This window comes from Lepidochelys kempii, chromosome 8, assembly GCF_965140285.1.
Source record: "Lepidochelys kempii isolate rLepKem1 chromosome 8, rLepKem1.hap1, whole genome shotgun sequence".
Lineage (NCBI taxonomy): Eukaryota > Metazoa > Chordata > Testudines > Cheloniidae > Lepidochelys > Lepidochelys kempii.
Window position 1 is genome coordinate 64,201,443 of NC_136387.1, and position 24,672 is coordinate 64,226,114.

The 24,672-nt window shown below is 39.4% G+C and overlaps 1 protein-coding gene across 4 annotated transcripts in view; it reads right to left on the bottom strand.

Moving 5' to 3' along the window:
* DENND1B (DENN domain containing 1B) overlaps positions 1-24,672 on the bottom strand; it is a 244,789-nt gene that overhangs the window by 133,056 nt on the left and 87,061 nt on the right. For all 4 annotated transcript variants that reach the window (XM_073356748.1, XM_073356747.1, XM_073356749.1 and 1 more), the window contains 2 exons: positions 13,155-13,204; positions 3,196-3,315 (listed from right to left, as the gene is read on the bottom strand). In XM_073356748.1, the coding sequence (XP_073212849.1) occupies positions 3,196-3,315; positions 13,155-13,204 (170 nt within the window). The remainder of the gene's footprint in view (positions 1-3,195; positions 3,316-13,154; positions 13,205-24,672) is intronic.

The window sequence follows — 24,672 nt, forward strand, 5'->3', positions numbered from 1 at the left end:
CAATCACCTTACAGTACTTGATGCTTTTATATTGTACTCCATTTGTACAAAGAAAACAGTGGAAAAACAATACTCATCCTGTTGGAGATAAAGATTTAACGTGTTACAAAGTAACAGCATGATCTTTTTGAAAACCAAAATCCAGCATTCTACTCCTGAAAAGATTTCTTTGCACTCAGAGTTAACGATGTTTTTCCACACCCTCCCTCTCGAGTTAAAGATGAATATTTTACCAATCCAGAAGTACAGTTTTATAAAAGTTGGTACAACTATGTATTCGGCATTGCATTGTAAATTTGAAATTGTCACAACAGAAGCAATAAAGGCAATGTTTTTATTATGACTCAGTGAAAAATTATAGCTTGCCACTTTTCATTTCACTAGTTATTTCTACAAAGTAGCAGACCATCAGCCAGATCCTCAGCTGATTCATATTAACGTAGGTTCCACTGATTACAGTCCAGCTATGCCAATTTACACCAGCTTAGGATCTGGCTCCAGTACTTATTTTTAAGTAGACAGAACTACAGTGTGTGGAACTGATGAAGCATTTATTATGACAACATTAGAGATAAGTCAGACAACGTTAGAAGAACAAGTAGAAAATGTTATTTCTTCATCTGATGTGGAAAGGAAGGGTTGTGGGCAAAGGGAGTGAGCTAAAACAGTCACTCTCAGTCTTTCCAGACTACTGTACCCCTTTCAGAAGTCTGATTTGTCTTGCATACCCCCAAGTTACACCTCACTTAAAAACTATTTCCTTACAAAATTAGACATAAAAATACAGAAGTATCACAGCACACTAGTACTGAAAAAGTGCTTACTTTCTCATTTTTACTATATAATTATGAAATAAATCAATTGGACTATAAATATACTGAAAGGTAAGTATAATATAGTATATAGAGCAGTATAAACAAGTCATTGTCTGTATGAAAATTTAGTTTGTACTGACTTCGCTAGTGCTTTTTATGTAGCCTGTTGTACAACTAGGCAAATATCTAGATGAGTTGATGTACCCCCTAGAAGACCTTTACCTATCCCAGGGATATATGTACCCCTGGTTGAGAACCACTAAGCTAAAGCACATGAATAAATCTTCCCTGAGCATAAACAAGACATGCCAGCAAAAGGTATAACAAAGAAAATGGTTCAGTATCCTCACGCTCCACAAAAGCCAAGATGGATATATTTTTCAAGTGTTTTTATTAAATAGTTATCATCATTACTGTAAGAAAGCCAATTAATATACATAAGAAAATACAGACTTTCACATTCATATCCAATTCCTTATTCACTGGTTTGGACAAAGCAAAAAGTGAACACCAGACAGTTTGTCATTAATATATTGATTTTTTAATTACTCCAAAAACCCTGCCTGCAAGGCAATGTCATTACATTAGAGGCTGCTGAATATCCCAGTAAAGACTTGATTGGGCATTTTCAGCAACAACAAAAATGCTCTTTCTACAAACTTCTTTGCTGCCTGTTCCCTTTCTCCCTTTGTATCCAGCCTACTTATGCCCATCTTCCCTATACATGGTGCTAGGCCTTTTCCTGAGCACATCACCTAACCTCCTGATGCCCTTCACCAGCTCCTCTAGACCAGTGTTTTTCAAATCGTGGGTCAAGACTTGGTATTGGGTCACGGCATTCCAGGCACTGGGTTGCCTTGCTCTGGTCAGCACTGCCAACCGGGTTGTTAAAAGTTCTGTTGGCAGCGCTGCCCAACTAAGGCAGGCTAGTGCCCACCTGCTCCAACACTGCGCTGCACCCCGGAAGCGGCCAGCAGCGGGTCCGGATTCTAGGCAGTGGGGCCACAGGGCTCCGCACACTGCCCCCACCTCAAGCACCAGCTCTACACTCCCATTGGCCAGCAACCGGCCAATGGGATCAGGGGGGTGGCGGTTCCTGCAGGCGAGAATCGCGCAAAGTACTGCTGCTGGCTCTCATTTTGAGACCAACTTCTGTTTCCTGTCCTTGTACTTCACTGCAGCTAGACTGGCTCCTCCAATTTTTTCCTAGTTGGTTTTACAAGCAGCCAGGCTCCTTTTTAAAGAGGATGATGCTTGTTTTGCTCTACTTTTAATTAAGTAGTTTGCTGCATTCTTGTTCTTTAGGTTTTGTCAGCTTTTGAGCTGCTTGTTAAAACTTGTCAGGAATTTTCAGTCAGAATCATTTTTCAATGGAAAATGAAGTTTCTGTAAAATTAAAATTTCCCATGAGAAAATTTTAACTGGCCTTTTTAAAAATTATTTTCCATAAGGAAAACCAAAACAAAATATTTAGCTCTGGTCAGTTTGAAATATTTGGTACAAGAACTACATCTCCTATGATGCAATGCAGTCTCTCCTGTAACCAAGCAGCATGGTGCATTGTAAGAATCACCTATCTGCAGGTGCCTTATACCAGGTGTTGTCCAGCTAAGGAGCTCAGACCACAGGAGAAAATGGCGGCATCAGGCACCCAAAACTACACAGCCCAGAAGACAATTCGCCACCACACAGCAATGCAATTTAATGTCAAACTAACATGAAAGGGCACATCTCAGGTCAGTATAACAAACCAAATCAAAACATTTTGATTCAGGAATATCAAAACGTTTTTAATTGAAAATGCTGAAACAAAATGTTTTGTCATTTCTGAATCAAAATTTTTCAAAATGTTTTGATCCGCAAATGTTTGATATTTTAACTTTCGTTTTTGGTGAAAATTATGCACACATAAGGGAATGTATATAGAAATGTTGCTGTGATGCAATGATCTTCAGGACTCAAGAATTCCTACTGATTACTCTGGAATATAGCATCAGAATTAATACAACTAATAATAATAAATATTGAACTACTTGAAACATCTGTATCAATATTAGCACACATGTAACATTTCAGGCCAGAAAAGCTACATAATATTCTCAAATATCTCTTTAAAGCAGATCTTTCCTATTATTTATGTAGGAATATTTAGCTTATCCCTCGGTTCAATTTTATAAAAATCATTTAACTTTGTCAAAAATTAATTGTTAATATTATTATGGACAAAGGAAACACAGTGGTATGTGAGTATACATCATCATTTAGAAGATTTTTGAGCTATTAAAAAAGTCTCTATGCATTTTAAAGCACAACAGACTATAACCCTAAAAATAACAAGTCCATGGAGTAAGAAACTCCAGTTTCTCTTATATTCACTCACCTTACAATACAGAGGCAGACTTTGCCTCCTGATGTTAACCGGCAAAATCCAAACTTTTGTTTACTTTCAATGTCTGTAAGCACAAAGGTAAAGTGCTGTCCTACTTGATTTTGGGACACCCTAAAAAAAATTAAAAACAGATTGTAAAATGGCTAAATCATATATGACAATACACTGAAAAAGAAAACAACAGTTTTAAAATTTTACAAATATTTATATCAGTTAGCAGCATGGACAATACTTTTTCTAGGAAAAAACAGTATTTTAAACTATGAAAAATGAGAACACAGTGATAAGTTTTCACAAATCCTGTAATCAAAACTAAGCAAGTTTTGATCCTAATCTTCAAAGTGCTCAATGGCTTAGGTCCTGAATACCTAAGATCACATAACATTCCAAGATGAGGACTGATCCACCATACCACACCTCATGCACAGTGGAACATTCTACCACAAAGGGAAAGCTTGTCTGTGCAGGAGACAGAGCTTTCTAATTTATTACAAACACACACACGTTAAAGTTATGTTAATATTGCAAAGTCAAGCACTCAAAAGTCACTAAGTGCCTGTGAAAAAAATAGCGTGAGGTAATTTAATTAAAGACTGCATCATAATGCATACACACAAGGAGGCCGAGTTAAGGTTGTATAGCAGTAACCCTCCCCAAGCTTCTCATTTCTCTCACCCCGAAACTCCTTGCCCAAGTCTTCTTGCCCAGCAAGTCCCAGTCTCTACCCCTGGGGTTCCCATTCCTGTCAGCCCCACACCTTCCCAGGCTCCTTGTCCCAATCTACTTCTTTAAGTAACACAAGTAACATCTTAGAGAGACAAGGTAGGTGAGGTAATATATTTTATTGGACCAACTTCTGTTGGTGAAAGACACAAGCTTTTGAGCTTACACAGAGCTCTTCTTCAGGTCTAGAAAACTTACTCAGAGTTGGTCCAACAAAAGATATTCCCTGACTCATCTTGTCTCTCTAATATCCTGGGACTGACATGGCTAAAACAACACTGCATTCAGTGAATAACATCTATCACGTGTGGTTTGCTCCCTCTCAGAGGCCTGTCTGAGACTATGGAATGAACTCCCATAGGAACAAAGGACCACTACAAGCTTTACCACCTTCCACTCCAAATGCAAGATACACTTCTGTAAGCTGCCTTCTGTCACATAGCAACATTAACATATAAAGGGGGGGAGGAGGAAATGACCTCTATAGTGCACACACAATTCTCTTCCTGTGAGAAGATGAGAGAAAGAATGAACTACATTCAATGAATGTTAGTCACATTGTTTAATCCACATCTGGAAGGTGCTCAGATTCTACAGCACCAAGCCCGTATAAAAAAACAATACAGAACAAGCAACAACATGTCCGGTTTGGCATTCATAACAAATTGGTCCTCCAAAGGACCAATTGGATTAGGTCCTATCTGCACATAAATTGGCTGTACTGAAACATGAGCCCTATTTGAGTATGCAGGTAAATAATCAACTACTTGTCTTTACTTTCAAGGCCCTTTCTCACAGCTTAGAACCTCTAATATGGTATATAGCTGTCAACCGCATCTTTGCTCTGCCAACATCATCAACCTTCATTGCCTATCAGTTAACTTTTCCAGTGAACACCTCTGTGCTTTCTCCTACACCTTGCCCCTTTGCAACAGAGGATGTCCCTATAAAAATCTGCACTGCACTTCTTTCAAATCTCTTCCTGAGCTCACTGCTTCTTTGATACCCATAATTCACTCAGCAATGGCTGGTCTGTAGTTACACATGATCACAGCATATTTAGCATAATCATCTCACTTACCTTGTGCTTTCCCTATTTGCTTGTTGTATCCTATTGTCCAAAGTCTTATACTGCAAATTGAAGCATTTCAGGGCAGAAATTTTCTTTTTGTTGTATGAGTATACAATGCCTAGCACAGTGGGGGTGCAGCCACTAGGCAGTATAGCAATACAAATAAATAAAATTAATAATTTCTCCTATACATAGTAATATGTGTTTCTAATTTACTGTTTCAGTAGGAGGTTACATTAAAGGACCACCTCAGCATCTTTGATCCACCATACCATCTACACTTGTCTGAGCCAAAAGAGCTTTATGCTGGAGATAAGACATTCTCAGTAGCAGGCCACTATCTCTGGAAATTGCTTCCCAAAGAAAAACACTTACGCTCAGATCTAGCACATTAAGAAAAAAAAGTGCAAGAAGATGAAGGCTTTGACGCTGCAATCAAATCTGTGCAAGCAAACCTTCAAGCTTATGTGGGGCTCTATTTGCTTCTACGCAGCTGCACATAGACATGAGTGTCCCCCAACCTGGATCAGATTGCAGGATCAAAGCCTAAACTATAGTATTAATTCCTGGGTTCCTAACTGAATAAGGAGCGCTTGGTGTTTTCTCCTCTTATTTAGAGCACAGGCTGATCCAATTCAAGCCTCATAACAAAATTCTGAGATACTATGGTGATAGGAGTCTTCTGAATATAAATAATAATTCAACTTAACCATATATTGTAAATTTTATGAAAATTCAGCAGATGTTACCAATACAAACAAATGTTGACACTTCCAATTCGTGTACCTACAGTATACATTATGCTGTGATAAATTCTCTGACTACAGAGATTTTGAGTGATGTCATTTAAATCCAATTAGTTTAATATTATCAGCTTCTTTGGACCCAAGTCTCTCTTACAGAAATACTTAACAGTCCTTTATGCAATTACCAGAGAACAAGAAAGATGGCTGCTGCAAGCTTTCCTCATTGTGAAAATTCCCCTCAGATCTTTGACATATATAAATTATTATATATAGTTCCACATTTCATTACAGAGCACAGAATTAATTGGTCTAGTTCTGGTTGAAAAAATATTTTCTAAAGTGCTGGTCAAAAGCAGATAATTTTAACTGAATGTAGTCCACTCTTCTTGAGCAAAATGAACAGATGCAAATTGTTACATATTCTGTTACTGACCTTTTACTCACTCTCTCATTCCTCTTTTCTGCCTTTCTTTTTATACGCAACTCCTGCAATGCATGCTTATATATAATTTTAGTTTAACAGTAATAAATCATAAAATAGTGAAGAATGTGTATAAACACCTATTAACTACAGACTACAAAGGGCTCTTTCAGGGTCACTATAATCTATCACATAAATAAATCAAGTTTTTTAAATTGTCTACATCCATTTTTACATAATACTGAAACAGCTCTTTGGATTATACAGTAGATAGGGAGTACTTTTAAATATCCTTATTCATATTATAGAGACATAAATTTAAGGCTTCCTTGAGATCTTTGGGTAACGTTGGAATTAAATCCCTTCCTCGCATATAGAAATTAGTGTGCATCATCCCCAAGCTTACACCACTTACTCTAAGAGACATAACTATTTTTCTGTGATTATATGCAAATCTGTTTAACAGTTTAGGAGACTGAAAACATTAAAACTGACTCCTTGTTGAAGTTTTAGGATCCCTCTAAATGGCTTTGTTTTCATCTGTGAAACTTAAGAAAGATATGTAACACAGTTAAACAAATTTTCATACTTGGGCTAGGATTTGAGGATATATTTCAAGAAAATGTGAAATAAAATATAATACCATTATTCATCCTAACCATGTCTATTATGACAAGGAAAACTGATGGCTATGGCACTATTCTGCTTACAGCTCAGCCAGTTAGATTTTGAAACACTTAAAGTTCTAAACACAAAAATCTTTCAGCAGTTCAGCATTTATCTGGATGAACTGTAAGGAAGGCCAATTTCCGCAGACACTCGAAGGAGCTGTTCTAACTGAGGTTTGGGAGATGAGGCTAGAAACAGGTTGAGGGAATGGTGAGATAAAGACCTCTGGCAATCTCCAGCTTTGGGTCCTCAGTCCCCCAACGAATTCCTTTCCATGACTCCGGATCCAGGCCCCTGTCCCGCCTCCCCAGTTCCAATCCATATTCTATAACTCTAGCACTCAGGCACACTTTTCTAAGATTTGACTCTAGCTCCAGCCAACTCAGAGTAGCTGTTTTCCAGCTTCCCTGATCTCTTATGCCTCCAACAGAAACAGGCAGCAGCCTGAAAGCAAAGAAAGATTTAAACAGCTCAAATTATAAAAAGTTTCCAATCTAGGAAACTCCCACATTAAAAAAATAGTTAACAGAGTTAAGGTTGCTAAAATGTCTTTTTCAATCAACATAAAAACTGAAAGAAACAAAATTGGACAGGATACAGTGATTCCATTGTTCATTTGATAATATATCCACATCTATATGATCAGTTTGCACAAAATAACTAAATGACCCATTTGGATCACAACCTTAATTCTAACCTTTCTTTGCCAAATTAGTTACTTGACCAAAAAAGTCTCAACACAAAATGTAATAGAATAGCCATTTTCAATAGATATTTGAATACAACCTTATAAACACAAGTATTCAACAACAAGCTAACATTTGTTTTCCATAGCCCAGAAAATTTATATAATCTTCCATCCAAAGACCATCTATGTATAAGCAAATATGGACTGAATCTTTAATAAACATGGTCTTTATTAATAAAGTATGCAGTAACAGACTAGATAACTGGTATATATTATGGTCACAGCTAAGATTGTACATTGATCTGGGATGAACAAAGTATAAAGGGAATGCTGTATATAGTGGAATCACTTTAACTCTACATTTCCCTTATTTTCAGTGTTTGCCTGGATTAAAAATGCACTTTCATTACTTACTTCTAAAGCAAAGTTTTCTGTATGTGATAAATTACATAGGTACTTTTGGTGAGGACTGTAGATCCAGTGACCTCCCACTTCCACTGACTACCATGCTTTCAGATCACACCTGGCTTCTGCACCTAGCAATTCCCCTAGACACATCAACAAAAACAGCAGAGTGAAAGTGACATCATCCCCACCGTTTTCACTTGTTGATCCTACTTGGTCACTGGGGAAATGCTGTGCACAGGAGCCCAGGTGTGATCCAAAAGCATAGGAGTGATCCTCCATTGCTAGATTTCTTCCTTCTCCTCACGTACCAGCAGGGGTAGTAGGACTCCGGCACATAATGCTTCCAAAGTGACACCACAAGACCAACAGGTGAAATTAATGAGGTACCTATCAGCGTCACTTCGCTACTCTTTGTGATACTTCTGGGAACGTGCTACCTGCAAGCGCATATTTACTGTACTCTCTTCTTCTGGGAGGTGCTCTGCAGAAGGATCACAAGCTGAAGGGGGGAAAAGAGATAAACAGAAGATAGGAAGAAAGGATTAGAGGGCAGAGACAAATGAAAGGAGAGGAGATTCAAAGCAGAAAGAGGACTGAGTCATCTAGGGGTTACATATTGCAGTTAGGGACTGACTTTGATCCTTCACACCCTGGGCTACAAATACTATGAAGGCAGCCACAGGAGAGATGACACAGCTTGCATGGCACTTTAGTGACCCTCTGACCAATTAAAGGGATCTGCAGTCATGGACTCTATAGGGAGCCACAGCTCAGACTCTTTGGCTGGAGGGAGGATAACCACAATGAACAGAGGTTGATGGAGAAAATGGGGAATGTGAGGCCCCTGAAGAAACAGGAGAGACAGACAGACACAGAGACTAGCAGTTACAGGCAAAGAACACGAAGACATGGAGAAGGAGGAGAAACAGAACTGATTAGTTTAATTTGGTGAAGGAAGGAAGGAAGGAAGAAGCAAGCTGTGTTAGAGTTGTTTTGCCAAACAATACAAAAGAAATGCGGAAATACCCTGTACCCTGAATGGTAGAATCCATCTGCCCCAGACAAAAAGGAGAGGAGAAGGGAATCCCCATGACAAACAGAAGTGAAATTAGCCACCCATTAATGGCACCAAAGGAGCTATTACAACTATTATACAACTGAGTGTCATTTATTAAAGTATGAAATTATTTATTTACACACCAGACCTAGAACTCTTAGCACCAACTGAGTAAACTTATAAGCACTTATATGTATGGGTTTTATTTTTCCCTTAAAAAAAAAATCAACCACAATCATCACTAATGAAATTCAGGGTCTGAGTTAAATCACCAATAGTACAGAAATTGAAGTTAAAAAGTAAAATCCTGATATGCACTTTATACAACCGTGTCCTCCTCTGGTTTGCTTTTCAGCCTTTATTTATTGTACAGTGGCTAAATTAAGTACTGATCACAGATTTTTAGCCTCCAGTCATATTATTTACTTTTGAAAATTAGAAGGAATAATGTCTTAAGTATTTACCACATCTGCCCCGCTTCACCTAGCCTTATTTATGTGTTTATGGTTTTGGTTGTTTTTTTTTTTTTAAGTTTTCATCCCAAAAGAGCATTCTATACAAAAACAAATACATTAAAGAGGCAAAGATTATGGTATCAGAATACCCTGGCTGTAGCAGAATTGATGCAGTTCCACCGCAAAGTGGACCACTGCAAAGATTCTGGACCACGTAACCCACCACCTTGCGCCCCAGCACTCAGAAATTTTACATAGTGAGCTGATGAAATAGCTAGGCAAGGGAGCTGGTCCCTAACTACAGTCATCCACCGGCTATTCCTCAACCCTGCAAGAGTTGGAAGTAAGAGTACCTGGGGCTACTGCAACCTCAAGCTGCTGCAGAGTTGCCCTACTGATGCTTAGTGGCCTGATGAAGACTCTGCACCCACGCCCCTCCCTCCACACAGATCTTCCCTCTAAATCTGGGGTATCCAGAAGCTGTGTACTAGATGTAGGATTTGGCCCAAAGGCAATAGTCCAGTACTTTTGAGTAACTGGATGACAACAATCTGGTGTACGCATGCAGTGCTGGATAACAGATCTGATAATGCATTCATTTTTGGCACATGACATACACAAATGAGATATTTCATGCACCTACACAAACTCCTTTTGTTATCTGCAAACTGAGCCATTTGGTTCCCAATGCTAGTGACCAAGCAAAATACCACATTCACAAACATGTTGAGAAATTCCCTAATTCCACCTATTGTGAGTGTGCTGAATCCGAAAGCAGCTCTAGTTCCTGCTTCTGCCTACGTGGGTGAGTGGGAGACCTTAACAACAGCCCTGTGTTTACCCTTCCGGGCCCAGGAAGGAGGTATCAGATCTTTCTGTGGGAAGCTACTGCCACTGGCTCAAAAAAGTAATCTTCTATCACCTTCTTCCCTCAAGACTAGTATCTCTGAGGTACACTTAGTTACACTGGCCTACACAGTAAAAGTCCATGGGATGCTCTCAAAACATTAACAGTGACCTTTCTTTGAGGTGACTAGGTCAGTATGTAAAAGTTTATAATGTGGAGTTTCTGTCCAGGAAAACAACATTATATAGTAAATACAAAAATGTTGCATCAAATGAACATTAAGGTTGAAGCACACAACCTTTTATAGGCTTTCCCAGGGTTCTCATCAAGTATCTGAGAGCCTCACACACCTTGAATAATTTATCTTCACATCACTACAGGCTTTATGTCAACAGGCTGACAAATATTATCACCACTTTACAAATCCCAGTCTGAGGAACAAAGAGTAAGTTCAAGATCATACAGGAAACCTGTGGCAGAGGCAGAAACAGAACCCACAATAGATCCCAGTCTATTACCTTTATCTTCCCTTTCTTGCAGGCTCTTACCTCATTTGTGACAAACCATACAACTAGTATGGTGAATAAGGCAAGACTCAGCCCAATTCACTACATAGCCTTGCCTCATTCACTATCCAGTTTGTGCACAGAATTAGGAAGGTGTCCTGTGGAAAGATGTAATATGTGATTACACAATTAAGACTTCATCGTAACATTTAGGATGTGCAAGGTACCTTGTCATTTAAAAATTTTAACTTTAAAAATTATTAATCTACTCTTTTTATGGAATTTCCACTTTTAATATAAACAAAGAAGAAAGAATTTAATTCCATCATATCATACAAGAGAGTCACAGAACTCTCTATAATGTGCAATATGGAGAATCAATGAGACAAGAGCTCTTGCCTCAAATTATTTGTATCTTTCTATTTTATATGTATAACGGCAGGACTCCTTCAGAGCCATGCCTCCGTTCATATGTTCCTTCAAGAACTGTTTTCCAGAATGTTCTAACTATAAAGCCTGAGATTCCATTCTACTTATTTAAACACACAAAAAAGCACACCCAATGGCACTCTGAGAGGTCACCTTTTCAATGAAAATTTTTACTACATGTATATAATCATGTGTGTACATTGTCAGAAGAAAGTTTGGGAGTTTCTTAGTTTTCTGGTTAGAATAAACCAGTATGCACAAAATGAACATTTTAAATCTTTATAACTTGTCCAAATTAAATCCACCAAACCAATGACTGGCACATCTATGACCTAGGGAATATGTCCCTGACAAATTTCAATTTTCCATTATCTTGTATTTGGGCACTACAGCCATTTAAAAAAAAACAGTTCACAACAAAATTTTCTTAGCAAAAATAAATGCTTCTTTTCCTCACTCCTGCACAGAGCACACCTACCAAACCTCAGCCCAACAGGTAAAACTTTGAGAAAACAGTAAACTGAACAAGAGCCTTTAAAATGGAAATGCTAGGTAACCTAAACTACAGACATTGGTTTGCCTGTTAATAGCTAACAATCACACACAGCAATTTGTGGAAATCATTTATTTACTGCTACTGGCTAAGTTTTTGCCACTGGATGGCAGCAACAGAACCTCACCCGCTTCTGTCATCTCCAAAGTTGATTTCCATGCCACACCTTCACTATTAACTTGAAACAGATACTCGTACATACTGTAAGCTCAAGAACGTACAGGCTTTAATGCACGAATACAAAATATCATCAACAGTGTTGCGTGAGTCATAAAACTTGTGTAAGGGATTGCGTGTTTAACCAGTTCAAAAGCCAAACAACTCAACTGAAGCGCAACATCTAAGAGATTAGGTGACCAAGTTTACTATCACATAACATGTATTTGTAAGGTTCTATGTTGCACCTGTCTTCTCTTCCAAGCCCTTCTTCGCTCCCATATACACATTAGTTTTACTGTCTTCTGTTTCCTAAATTGTAACACCTTTGGGGACCCTTCTCTTTGAATCCCATCATGCAACTGATGCTAATACCATTGAGACCAGCGAAATCTGAAGGCTACTTGGGTGCACATTCATTAATTGTACAAACCAAGCTTCTACTGGTAACACAGTATCAACTGACTCACAGACAGACACAATGTGAATTTCCCAAACTACAAATCTACACAGTTGGTTAAATTAATAATCATTAAACTCATGATCAAACATTTTGATGAAGTAAAATAAATATTTGGTGCTTATAAAAAATATCTTGTACAAACATTTGAAATGAGTGGCAACTGGCATGTGGAAGCCACACTAAAACCAATATAAGGAAGGTGAACTACCATTTACAAACAAAGGTCTTGAATCTACCCTCAGAAAAATCCATTGCTGACCGTGCACATTCAGTTACTGGCATGTAATTGAAGTTCTTTTAATTCTTATATAAGGTGAAACACAAACCATGGGTTATTTTTAAAACTGCAAGTGAGTTTTTATATTTCAGTATATTGCACCATTTCTTTATTGGGAGGAAATTATCTTGTATAGTTATATTACACAGATGGTGTTTACAATTGGGCTGGAGGAAGTTGGGAGCCAGGATGCAGCTCTATATCAAAAGAGAATTCTTAAAATCCTAGCAAGGGTGTATTATACTGTGATATTTTTCTACTAGTGCCTAAATACATACTTCGAGAACAAAGGAGAAAATGTTTAGTCTTTATTCTTTTCACCTCCAGGTGCAAGACTAGAGGATGCAGTGCATTTTATTTTGTTCTTATTTCTTTAAGTCTAGACTTTCAAAAAGTTATTTTCATCTTCACTAAATAGATATATAATTTAGAATACACTGAGTTAAATATTTTTAAATAAATGATCACTGTACTACAAACCTTTCAACGTCAAAGGGAAAGCAGAACTTCGGCACACTCTGCAGCACCTCCTGTAAATACAGATTAAAGAAATAATGTTAGGATTTTAAAATGACATTTTATTTAAGTATTTCTGTTATACTGTTTGCTAGAAAAAACATTTTAAAGAAATATTTGGTTGCAAGAAATATAGCACACGTTCCTGGACTGAAATAATTGATTATTAAAAAGGAATTAAGTTTGTGCTTTGGCAGATTGCAAAGACAATGCCATAGAAGCCCCAGGAGGGAAAGGCCTGGCCTGAAGGGTATTAACACCCTTCACATCCCCGCTGGGATTCCCTTCAACAAGGCCATATGGATTTTACAAGAAGCACTGCACCATATGGGTAAGCCACGTCTGCTGCTACTTGTACCACAGACTAGCCACAGGGACTTCTGACAGATCCTGGCTCAAAAATACAAATGTTGTTTCAATTAAAATGCAGGCAGAGAAAAGGGAATGAAGTTGGCAGCAGAATGAATTACTGAGAGGTATAACAACTCTATATGTGTTTCATAGTCAAATGCTGAAAACGATGAAAATCTTCTGTTGGTATAAAGTAGAAATTTATGCAGTTATCCCTTCAGTAGAGCAGTAAGGCATTCACAAGCAAACCTCATTATTAATTAATTAAAAGTAAGACCATCCCTGCAGTGTTCAGATCATCATGTAATGGATACTGTGTTTCTTTTCTGGACATTTTTATTTAAGAAGCTGTTTAGTGGCAAATAAAATGTGTTAATTCAAATATAAAAATGTCCTAATGTTTTTAAGAAGTACAAGATCTCTCTCTAGAAAAATCAGAGCTAACAGATCAGCTGTCAGCAAATCTGAATAAATGTATAATACTGATCATATAAGATCCAAAAAACGGTATTTATTTTCTTGCTTACAGCAAACCAGTTGGGAAAACAAGTCCTGTGTGAAATGTTTAAACTTAGGGGGAAGGTTGTTGATGATGAAATGTAGTTGGGTCAGCGATGTGCAGCACTTGCTTACTATACCAAACCTGCCAGCATTTATGTACATAAAGGTACCTGTATCAGTCATCCCGCTAAGTGAGTGTTTGCAGGACTGAGTGTGTAGGTTCCAAACTTCCAGTGCCAAGGGTCAGGATTTAGGTGCTTGACCTACAAGGTGCTGAGAACCCTCAAAACTCACTCAAGTGAAAGAATGCTGAGCACTTTGCAGGATGGGACAGCAACTCCCATATCCTGAAAGTCATGCAGTTAAATTCCTGTGCACTGTACTGAATTATACTGAATTGTACTGCCTTATCTTAAGTATTTGCCTGGTTTTACACAGTGTAAAACACCCATAGAAAAATATTAATATATTAACCAGCAAGGTCTGTATATTTTAAAACTCTGTAAACATTGCATGAGTGAAATGTGTACAGCTTTTTTCAAGGCTATAGCGTGTGCCCTGGTAGACCACTACATTAGTGCATACAGTAAGAATGAAAAAGCCTATGAGTTCTGGAGCAGCTATGAGACTTTCACTCTGTGTGATAACAGAGATAAAGAATAGGATGAAAGTAATATGCTGTGTTTTGGGGAAGGATACTAACTCTCTTGATTATGGAAAATCTCTTTCTGTGTAGTAGCACATATAATATTCTCCGAAGAGACTGCTGTTCAGTCTCTGTTTCGGCTGGCAGCAAGGGGCCAATGTGGAAATTGCAGGGAATAAAACACACACACACACACACAAAGCAGAAAACAAGCAATAAAACAAAACCAAAAAACACAAACTAAAGAAAAAAAACAGTCCAAACTTGTAATATATTAATTTTCAAATAGATCATTGTTTCAGGTTCACAAAATTTTAATTTTCTTTTTTCAAAGAAATAATTTCATTTTTAAATTTGCGGTCCTCAGGTAATAAAGCTCAACACAGGTACCTTCAACCATTTTCACTTTTAATATACATCTTAGTTTAAAGCATCATTTTTGTCTTACTATCAACAATATTAATTGCTGCTTGGTGACTATAGGGCTTATTTAAAATAGGGAAGGAAATGCATTTCCAATATTCATCTAAGTTTCCCATTGGAGCTTTTTTTAAAAAAATAAATTACTGCATAAAGAAGGAAACAAAAGAAAGATATTAGCACAACATAAAAATCATCAGTACATTTTGCAACATTTTTGAGACTCAGATGAACTACAGTACTTTCCCATTGCGCTGCCTCCCACCCCTCCCCCACCCTGAGCAGCACACACATACACACACACAACTTCTGCAAAACACAGCCTCAGCTCGCTTCCCAACTGGCAGGAGCATCCCTCAGGGGACAAGTCTTTAAACCTCCGCACTCTTTAAAATTCAACCAGCCAGCAGGTCTATAGACTGGTGTATAAACAGTATAGACAAAAAAATCCTCTCTCAGCTTATGTCAGTGACAAAGCAGCTCAGCAGTTGACTGCTTCTCCCCTGACAGTGTAAGCTGGGTTTACACAGATCAATAGCTGGAAGTCCTACCTAGCTTCCAGGGCTCAGTTTTCTCCCTTAATTACAGGTACTATTCAGATTTTTAAAAAGTGGGAAAATAAGATGCATCTAAGATGCTTTCTAGGTGTCTTCTAAACACTGTTGGGGTGTATTAATTGTAAATAATCATGTTATACATGTATTCATACATATTAAGTATTAAAACATATTTAAAGAGGGATAGCTCAGTGGTTTGAGCATTGCCTGCTAAACCCAGGGTTGTGAGTTCAATCCTTGAGGGGGCCAGTTAGGGATCTGGGGCAAAAATTGGGGACTGGTCCTGCTTTGAGCAGGGGGTTGGACTAGATGACCTCCTGAGGTCCCTTCCAACCCTGATATTCTATGATTCAAAATTGACACTTATTGTACAGTGACCCTTTCTCCTGAATGAAACTTGAACTCAGTTTTCTAATCGATCTTCATTTCCACGGGCCTGCACCTAAGACATACCTGCTTATTGGACAGAAAGAGGTGTACTCATTAGAAAAAGAGCACTACACTAATTTATATCCCCTTTTATTTTAAAGGTTTAATAAAAATATTTATTCTTCTTTGATGAAAAAGTTACATGAATCTTCAAACACTAAGAAATATCCTTAATTCTAGCTTCTAGTGGATTATTTTCATTTATGGAAACTGTAATGTTAGATTTGCGTGCTTCCAGAAGAGTATTGACTGTTTAACGTGGGAAATAAAATTATTTTGCAACGTATTAGCTAATGCTAAAAGCAGTAACATTGTTGCCTTTAAAAATAGGAATTTTTGTTAATATTTGCGTAAACAAATTAACTTTGTTGTTAAAACAGGCAACTACCTCACTCTTTAGAAAACTTTCTGTATATACATATAAACATTAACAAAACCATTAGTGCAGTTATGCAAGCTTCAAAAATCCCTCAACTACAAAAAGGGTAGATTTATTTTCCTGAAATATCACACTCTGTGGGCGAAAGCCCAGTCCCCTGTGCAAAGCCCAAGTAGAAGGGGAATGGAAGTCACTTTCTCATTCCAGAGGCAGGGCATGAAGCATCTCAGCATAGTCTATTTATTTATATAATGTTGTAGCAGATATTGCACCTCCCATGGGGATTACAGTCCAGTAGTTCCTGGCAGTTCACAATTTCACTGACCACACCTTACCATTCCTCCAGCTTTCCCACAAACAGAGATCTCTTCTGTGGAGAAAGCCACTGCAGGCACCCGAAATATAAGAATGATTTTCTTTTTCTTGCTTACCTGTACGTCTATCTATCTGGGTTATTATTATATGGCATCCATCACCATGGTATATGCATCATCCAAAGCAAGTAGAGCTGAGGAATATAAGAATGATGCTTAATGTACAGGTGATGATGACCATCTGTTGTAGGAAATTCTCCTGCCAACTCACAGCATTGCCTTTGGAAAATATTACTGGTCTGCCCTTTCAGTTAGACGACTGGCATAACATTCATTACGAAGGTTCTGTGACCTCTGTGACTTCTGCAGCAGCTGGTGCAGCAGCAGCAGTTTGGGTGTGGGAGGGCACTCAGGGCTGGCACAGAGGGTTGAGGTACGGGGCAGCGGTTAGCTTGGGGGGCTCCCCGAAACCGGCTGGTATATCCCTGCACCTCCTAGTGGAGGGACCAGGAGGCTCTGCGTGCTGCTCCTTCCTGCAGGCATTACCCCTGCAGCTCTCATTGGCTGCAGTTCCCGGCCAATGGGAGCTGTGAAGCCGGCGCTCACTGCGGGGGCAGTGCCTGGAGCCCCCCATCCCTCCCTCCCACTAGGAGCTGTAGGAACATGCCAGCCACTTCTGAGGAGCTCCCAGCCCTGCCAACCCTCCCCATCCAGCACCAGCAGGGGTCCCGGGCCACGCACCACCTCTGCCCATTCCCCCCCCCCCCCACCAGCATCAACGAAGCTCCTGGGCTGTGCGCCGCTGCCCACCTCCCCCCAGCACCCGCGGCGCCCCCGGACTGCCCTCCCAGAGCATCTGCAGCCCTCCAGCCCAACTTTTAGTTAGGGGTATATAGTACAAGTCATGTTTACTGCTCGTGACCTGCCCATGACTTTTACTAAAAATACCTGTGACTAAAATGTAGCTTTATTCATTACTAGCTAGGAAGGAAAAGGCTGGAATTTTAATAATGGAAGTCATCAGCAAAGAGAAGAGGATCTTCATTAACTTACACAAATCAATACTCAGAAATGCAAAATCCTTTAATTAATCTTCGTTTTGTGCAAAAACAATCATCAAGAGTGAGATCAATCAGATTTTCTCTTAGTCAGACACTAAAAGTACTAAAACCCTTCCCAACCAGACCACCACAAATGGCTAAAAATATAGGGTGAAATCCTGGCCTTATTTAAGTCAATGGCAAGACTCCTATGGACTTCAACAGAGCCAGGATTTCACTCATAATGTCTATACAATACATTTTCATAAAGGTTTTGTAAGATATATTCTTTGCTCACCCCAATGTTATCCTAAAAAGCAGATTTATGATCCACTATAAACAAAGAAGTTCAAATTGTGTCATATTCAGAAAGTTGGAGTCTGAAATGCATAATGGAATTTTGATAGTTGATTTACCAACTTGAAAGGAGAGACTATTACATTAAACAATAAAGCATGTATAACAAACAGAAAGGTGTGCAGACTGATGGGAAAGGTAACTTGGAAATGTACAAATTTATATTTTTCTTTAAACAAAAAACACTGGCACCTAACTATAAATGAATGGAGACTAAGGTGTTGTCTACATGGGAAAGTTATACCAATGTAGCTTAGGTGTGAATTTAGTTATACCAGCAAAACCCACTATTTAAACACTCTCATTCCAATATAAGAGTGCCTTTTTCCAGCTTAGTTTATGACACTTTGGAAGGAGTTTAAGTACACCAGTAGAACTGACAAAATTTTCCCACACAGACAAGGCCGAATACTACACCAAATTTGAGTATGGTGAACTTGCTAGAATTCTTTGTTCTTGATTCTTTAAAACTATAGTAAACATGTTACTTGGTACAAGCACACTGTTTGAACTGATTAACTTTTAAAATGTGTTGGGTGGGGATTTGCAGGTATACCATCAGAGAAATTTATTTATTTTTCTTTTTATAATATATGCTGCCAGTATGCACTATCTGTTGTATTTTAATGGGATGGATGAGGGTTGGGGGCATTGGCGACTGGCTTTTTCAAAGCACCTCTATCTTTCCTAGCAGGGATGCTTTATGTATCCAGAACTGAACTTTATCAGAGGCAGGAAAATCCATTTTCCCATTCAATTCAAAAATTCAAACATTTTTTTTTCTTTTTAAGAAAAGGAACAGTACCATTCCAACTGGTTCTGTGTTGGATCCACAACACAATACTGGGCCTTAAGAAAACAAGCAGACCCTCAACGAGGTGACCACCCTAATCATAAAAAGAAAAGGAGTACTTGTGGCACCTCAGAGACTAACCAATTTATTTGAGCATAAGCTTTCGTGAGCTACAGCTCACTTCATCGGATGCATACTGTGGAAAGTGTAGAAGATCTTTTATACACACAAAGCATGAAAAAATACCTCCCCCCACCCCACTCCCCTGCTGGCAATAGCTTATCTAAAGTGATCACGCTCCTTACAATGTGAATGATAATCAAGTTGGGCCATTTCCAGCCCAAATCCAGGTTTTCTCACCCCCCCCCCCCACACACACACACACAAACCCACTCTCCTGCTGGTAATAGCTTATCTAAAGTGATAAGACATGAAAGTTGCAATTCTTCAACAAAAAAACTTCAAAAAAAACTTCAAATCCAGACTCCAGCGAGAAACTGTTGAATTGGAATTCATTTGCAAATTGGATACAGTTAACTTAGGCTTGAATAGAGACTGGGAGTGGCTAAGTCATTATGCAAGGTAACCTATTTCCCCTATTTCCTATTTGCATCTGATGAAGTGAGCTGTAGCTCACGAAAGCTCATGCTCAAATAAATTTGTTAGTCTCTAAGGTGCCACAAGTACTCCTTTTCTTTTTGCGAATACAGACTAACACGGCTGTTACTCTGAAACCTATTTCCCCTTGTTTTTTCCTAACACCCCCCCACCCCCCAGACGTTCCTGTTAAACCCTGGATTTGTGCTGGAAATGGCCCACCTTGATTATCACACACATTGTAAGGAGAGTCGTCACTTTAGATAAGCTATTACCTAGCAAGAGAGTGGGTTTGTGTGTGGGGGTGGGGGGGAGAAAACCTGGATTTGGGCTGGAAATGGCCCAACTAGATTATCATTCACATTATAAGGAGAGTGATCACTTTAGATAAGCTATTGCCAGCAGGAGAGTGGGGTGGGGGGAGGTATTTTTTCATGCTTTGTGTGTATAAAAGATCTTCTACACTTTCCACAGTATGCATCCGATGAAGTGAGCTGTAGCTCACGAAAGCTTAAGCTCAAATAAATTGGTTAGTCTCTAAGGTGCCACAAGTACTCCTTTTCTTTTTGAGAATACAGACTAACACGGCTGTTACTCTGAACCCTAATTATAAGCAAAGAAATAGAAAAGAGAATGTGTCCCTTTAGGAAGAAGGGATTAATCCTACACCAAGAGACAGGTACACTAGGTCCACTCCAGAAACATTTCAGAATTGCCCAGGGGAGAGGGGGGAAATATTTTTTTTAAAAAGTAGCAACCATGACAACACCAATTATTTAACTACAGAACTGAGATGAGATAGCAAACAATATTCATATAACAGGTGCTCAAAATAACTAACCATCTCCATAAACTTGCAGAGAGACAGGACATCTGCTAGGGAAATATTATCACATATAGGAGCATAAATAAAAATCACTAACTTAGAAGTGACAGGTTTTTACATCTTCTTTCCTCACTACCCCCTCACTTATTCTATTTCGTTATTTCCTTTTTCTTTCTCACCATGTTATTTTTCCTTTTCTCATTTCTGCCTAAGGCTTTTTTCCCCCTCAGTCTTTTTTTTTAAACTCTCCTTCATTTTTCTGTACCTCCTTTTCTCTTTTTTGAAAGAAAGCAACTCCTCTTCTCTCAATTGTTTACCTCTTACACATCCACCCCATTCTATTTTGTACCTCCTTGCTTTTTCCCATGTTGCTGAATACAGCTGCTGCTGCTCAGGTCCTGCTCTTTGTTCTCTCCTGTATTCCAGGACATCTCACCTATTTCTCTCTCAACTCTTCCTTTCTTCCTCCTTGCACTCCCTGTTTCTCTCTTTCTCCACTGTAAAATGCCCTGTTTGGGTGTCATCCTGGTAGTGTTTCCTTTGGTCTTCCTGCCCCCGAGCTCTTTCCCCTCTTGGAACTCCCTCATGTCTCTTTCCCTCCAACTCTCAACTTTCTTGTTTCTTGGGACCCACCCAGCTTTATTCCAACCTTTCCCCTCTCCACAGCAATTCCTTTCTTCAGAGTTCCTACCATTTTTTTATTCCTCCTTTGTCCATTAAAAAAGCCACACTAAAGGCTGTTATTGTGCTGAGCACCTAGGCCTGATCCGGTGACATCAGTGAAATTATTCAGATGCTTAAAGTTAAGCACATGCTTAAGTTCTTTGCTGGATCAAGGCCAAACTTCTCACGTTTGAGTCCTTCACCATTAAGCCCCTAGCAGTGTGAAACCCTGATACTGCCAAGTAAGATGGCCAATGCAAAGCCAGGCAGCTCAGTCCTCTCTCTGATCTTCCTCTGCTGGCTTCTCGGTCACCCCCTCTGTATGAGACACACACAGAGGAGCATGAACCTAACAGAAGGAGAGCAGAGAAGAGGGAATCATAAAATTATCCCCTAGCAGTGGAGAGATGAAGGAAGAGAGCTATTTAGCCCAGCCTGACAATTCTCGCATGCAAGAGAAATGCACTGGTCAGACCACTGCACTGTTCTATGGAAGCAGGATAGATAGCAACACTGTTAATAGTACAGAGATAAGGTCTCAGTACACCTTATCAGGCAATTCCCAGGAAAAAAAACTGTTAAATGTCAAAGACATTATCATTTACTTCTGCTAAAAATATCAGAACATTAAAAAATCCAAATTAAATCCATGAAAGCCAGGAAATTCCAGACTTTAGATTACATTTATGGAAAAACCAAAAGGTCTGAAATCTGGAAATTCAGAGTTAGGGTTCCACATCCTGGCTCCTCTCTTTGCTTTGCAGAGCATTGGGGCACAGCCTAGTCAGGAAACCAGCAGGAAGGAGGAGTCCCAGCTGCCTAGCCAAAAGGAAGACAACAGCCTCGAGTGACACAGAGGATGCCACAAAAGAAAGTTGTCAGTACAGAGGTGGGACTTCGGAGCCAAAAATCAACCACCACTAACCTGCCACGAAACATACAAACAGCAGCTGCAGCACTGTCCAGAAGTAATAATGTACCAAGTTTACTCCAAAAGCTCATACATTTTAAGGTTTTTTAAAAAATAAATGTCATTCTTTGGATGGATTGTTTAATATATTAAAAAAAAACAGAAAAAAGGGAAACAAACTTTTGCTCATACTTTCAAATGATTTGATTTGCATTTTTAAGTTTGGTACAATGCTACCAAACACAGAATGATTCATAACATTGTCCTTTAACAATCATCTGTGTGAATCTCGGCAAAAGATACATGAAAAAAACTAAGTGATTGCTTTTTCTACAAATCCAACCCTAAAAAGGGATAATTTTACCTCAAAAGGAAATGTTTTTATTGAAATAGTAATTTATTTTAAAAACAAAAAAAGAACAAGAACAGCCCACTGAAATTTTGAGAAAAATAAAAATAACTTAATCACTCTTGTCATACCACCAAATTGTGAGCCTCAGAAAAATCTCAGTTTTTACATGGCCAGTAGAGATATGTTAGACTCTGGAAGCTAAATTCCACAAAGACTCCATCTACACTGAGTATGCTCCAGCCCAGGCTGCAAGGGCGGAACTGCACTTGTCCTACAATTGCTCCTCCCAGCGGTCAGGAGCTGCTGTGGTACCAGGCACAAGATATTAAAGCAGACTATCTCTCCTGAACTCTCAATGCTCTCCCTATTGGGAGCGGAATCATGGAGGAAACAGAAGGAATTAACAGACTAGAATGCAGGGTGGATAAAAATCAATGATTTAAAAAAAATTGATTTTTATTTAAATCGGATTTTTTTGATAAAATGCTTTTTGAGGAAAAAACCTATTGAAAGATAGTTTTAATTAAGATACATTATAGCTCAAAGATATCTCATCATGGAATAGGGATTATATATTCTAATTCTATAGTATGAGACAATATATTCTTGTAATGTTTAAGAAAATTTTGTAAATGAGTTCCAATAGTTCATGGATTAGGGACCCAATCTTATGTGGTTCCAGGGGCTTCTGTATAGATTAGTTAGGTTAATCTTTCCATTTACCCAATGGGACTCAGTGCTCAGTCTGGAAGATGCCATCAGAAATGCTTAGTTTTGCAGTTCTCAAACTGTGGATTTGTGTCTCCAGAGATAACATGCTTTTTAACAGCAAAAATGTTTTAAATAAATAAATATAGAGAGAAAGGTGAGAAATAACAGACCTCAACCCTACTGTCCCGCTGCAAAATTGTGTACACAAAGTCTATCCCTTACCTCTCTCTAAAAGTGCAAAGTTTCAAAAAGTTCAATGAACAGAAGATTGTTGGGGGCAGAATAGATCTGAACAAGGAGAAGAAGTCTGCAGATAAATGTGAGAAGGGAGGGACAGGCAGTAGAAAAAAAAGTGAAACTGTTTGAGCAGCATATTCCAGAAGTCTTGAGGTCCTTCTGAGTGTAGCCTTCATTGATCTGAGGTCTACCATACCATTCTCTCACTAGAAGGGAAAACTTATAATGGCAGCAGGCCATAAAAGAGACCCAGTTTGGGAATAAGAACCATTCAAGAAATATATGTTTGCTGATGATGTTTTAAAGCAGGGGTGGGCAAACGTTTTGGCCCAAGGGCCATATTGGGATGCAAAACTATATGGAGGGCTGGTTAGGGAAGGCTGTGCCTCCCCAAACAGCCTGGCCCCTGCCCCCATCCGACCCCCCCCACTTCCTGCCCCCCTCAGGACCCCCACCCATCCAATCCCCCCCCACTCCTTGTCCCCTGACCACCCCCTCCTGGGACCCCCGCCCCTAACCGCCCCCAGGACCCCACCCCCTATCCAACCCCCCCTGTTCCCCATCCCCTGTCCCCCCAAGAACCTCTGCCCTATCAAACCAGCCTCTGCTTCCTGTCCCGACTGCCCCCCGGAACCCCCAACCCCTTACCCAACCCCCCAGCTCCAGCCCCCTTACCATGCCACTCAGAGCAGCATGTCTGGCACCTGCGCCACCCAGCCGGAGCCAGACATGCTGCTGCGCTGCCCTGCATGAGCACACAGCCCTGCCGCCCAGAGCGCTGCCCACACAGTGGCATGGCTGCGGGGGAGGGGGGACAGCAAGGGAGGGGCTGGGGGCTAGCCTCCCCAAACGGGAGCTCAGGGGCCAGGCAGGATGGGTTTTTTGGGTTTTTTAGGAATTTGGTTTTTTTCCACTTTTTTTTTTTAATAGATCTGTTAAATTACATATAAAAAACTACATTAAAAGAATGTTAAGGTTGCAGAGTCAAGCACACAAAATTTAGGTAATGCTAGAATTAAGGCTGCCTGTGCAACTGCCACCTGATTTTATTAACACTTCATAGCACTTTATTTGTTCAGAGCGCAATCATCAGGGCTCGAAACTTACTCTTCTTAAACTCTGGAATTCTCATGTAATCAACTGAGTCAAGCAGCTGGGGCTTTGAGGAAAAAAAGCTCCAAATACCATGGAACTCATGATAAAACCATGAGAGTCAGAACGCTGCATTCCACAAAGGACTTCTCCATGAGAGCATGTTCAGACAGAGTTAAATAACTGTTGTAACTATTGGTGAACAAACATGAGTATGATAAAGACCACTGGGTTACTGCAGGGCTAGTATAGTAAAGTCTGAAGTCTGTCTCTTACATCATGCATCCACAAGCAACTTCTACTGATG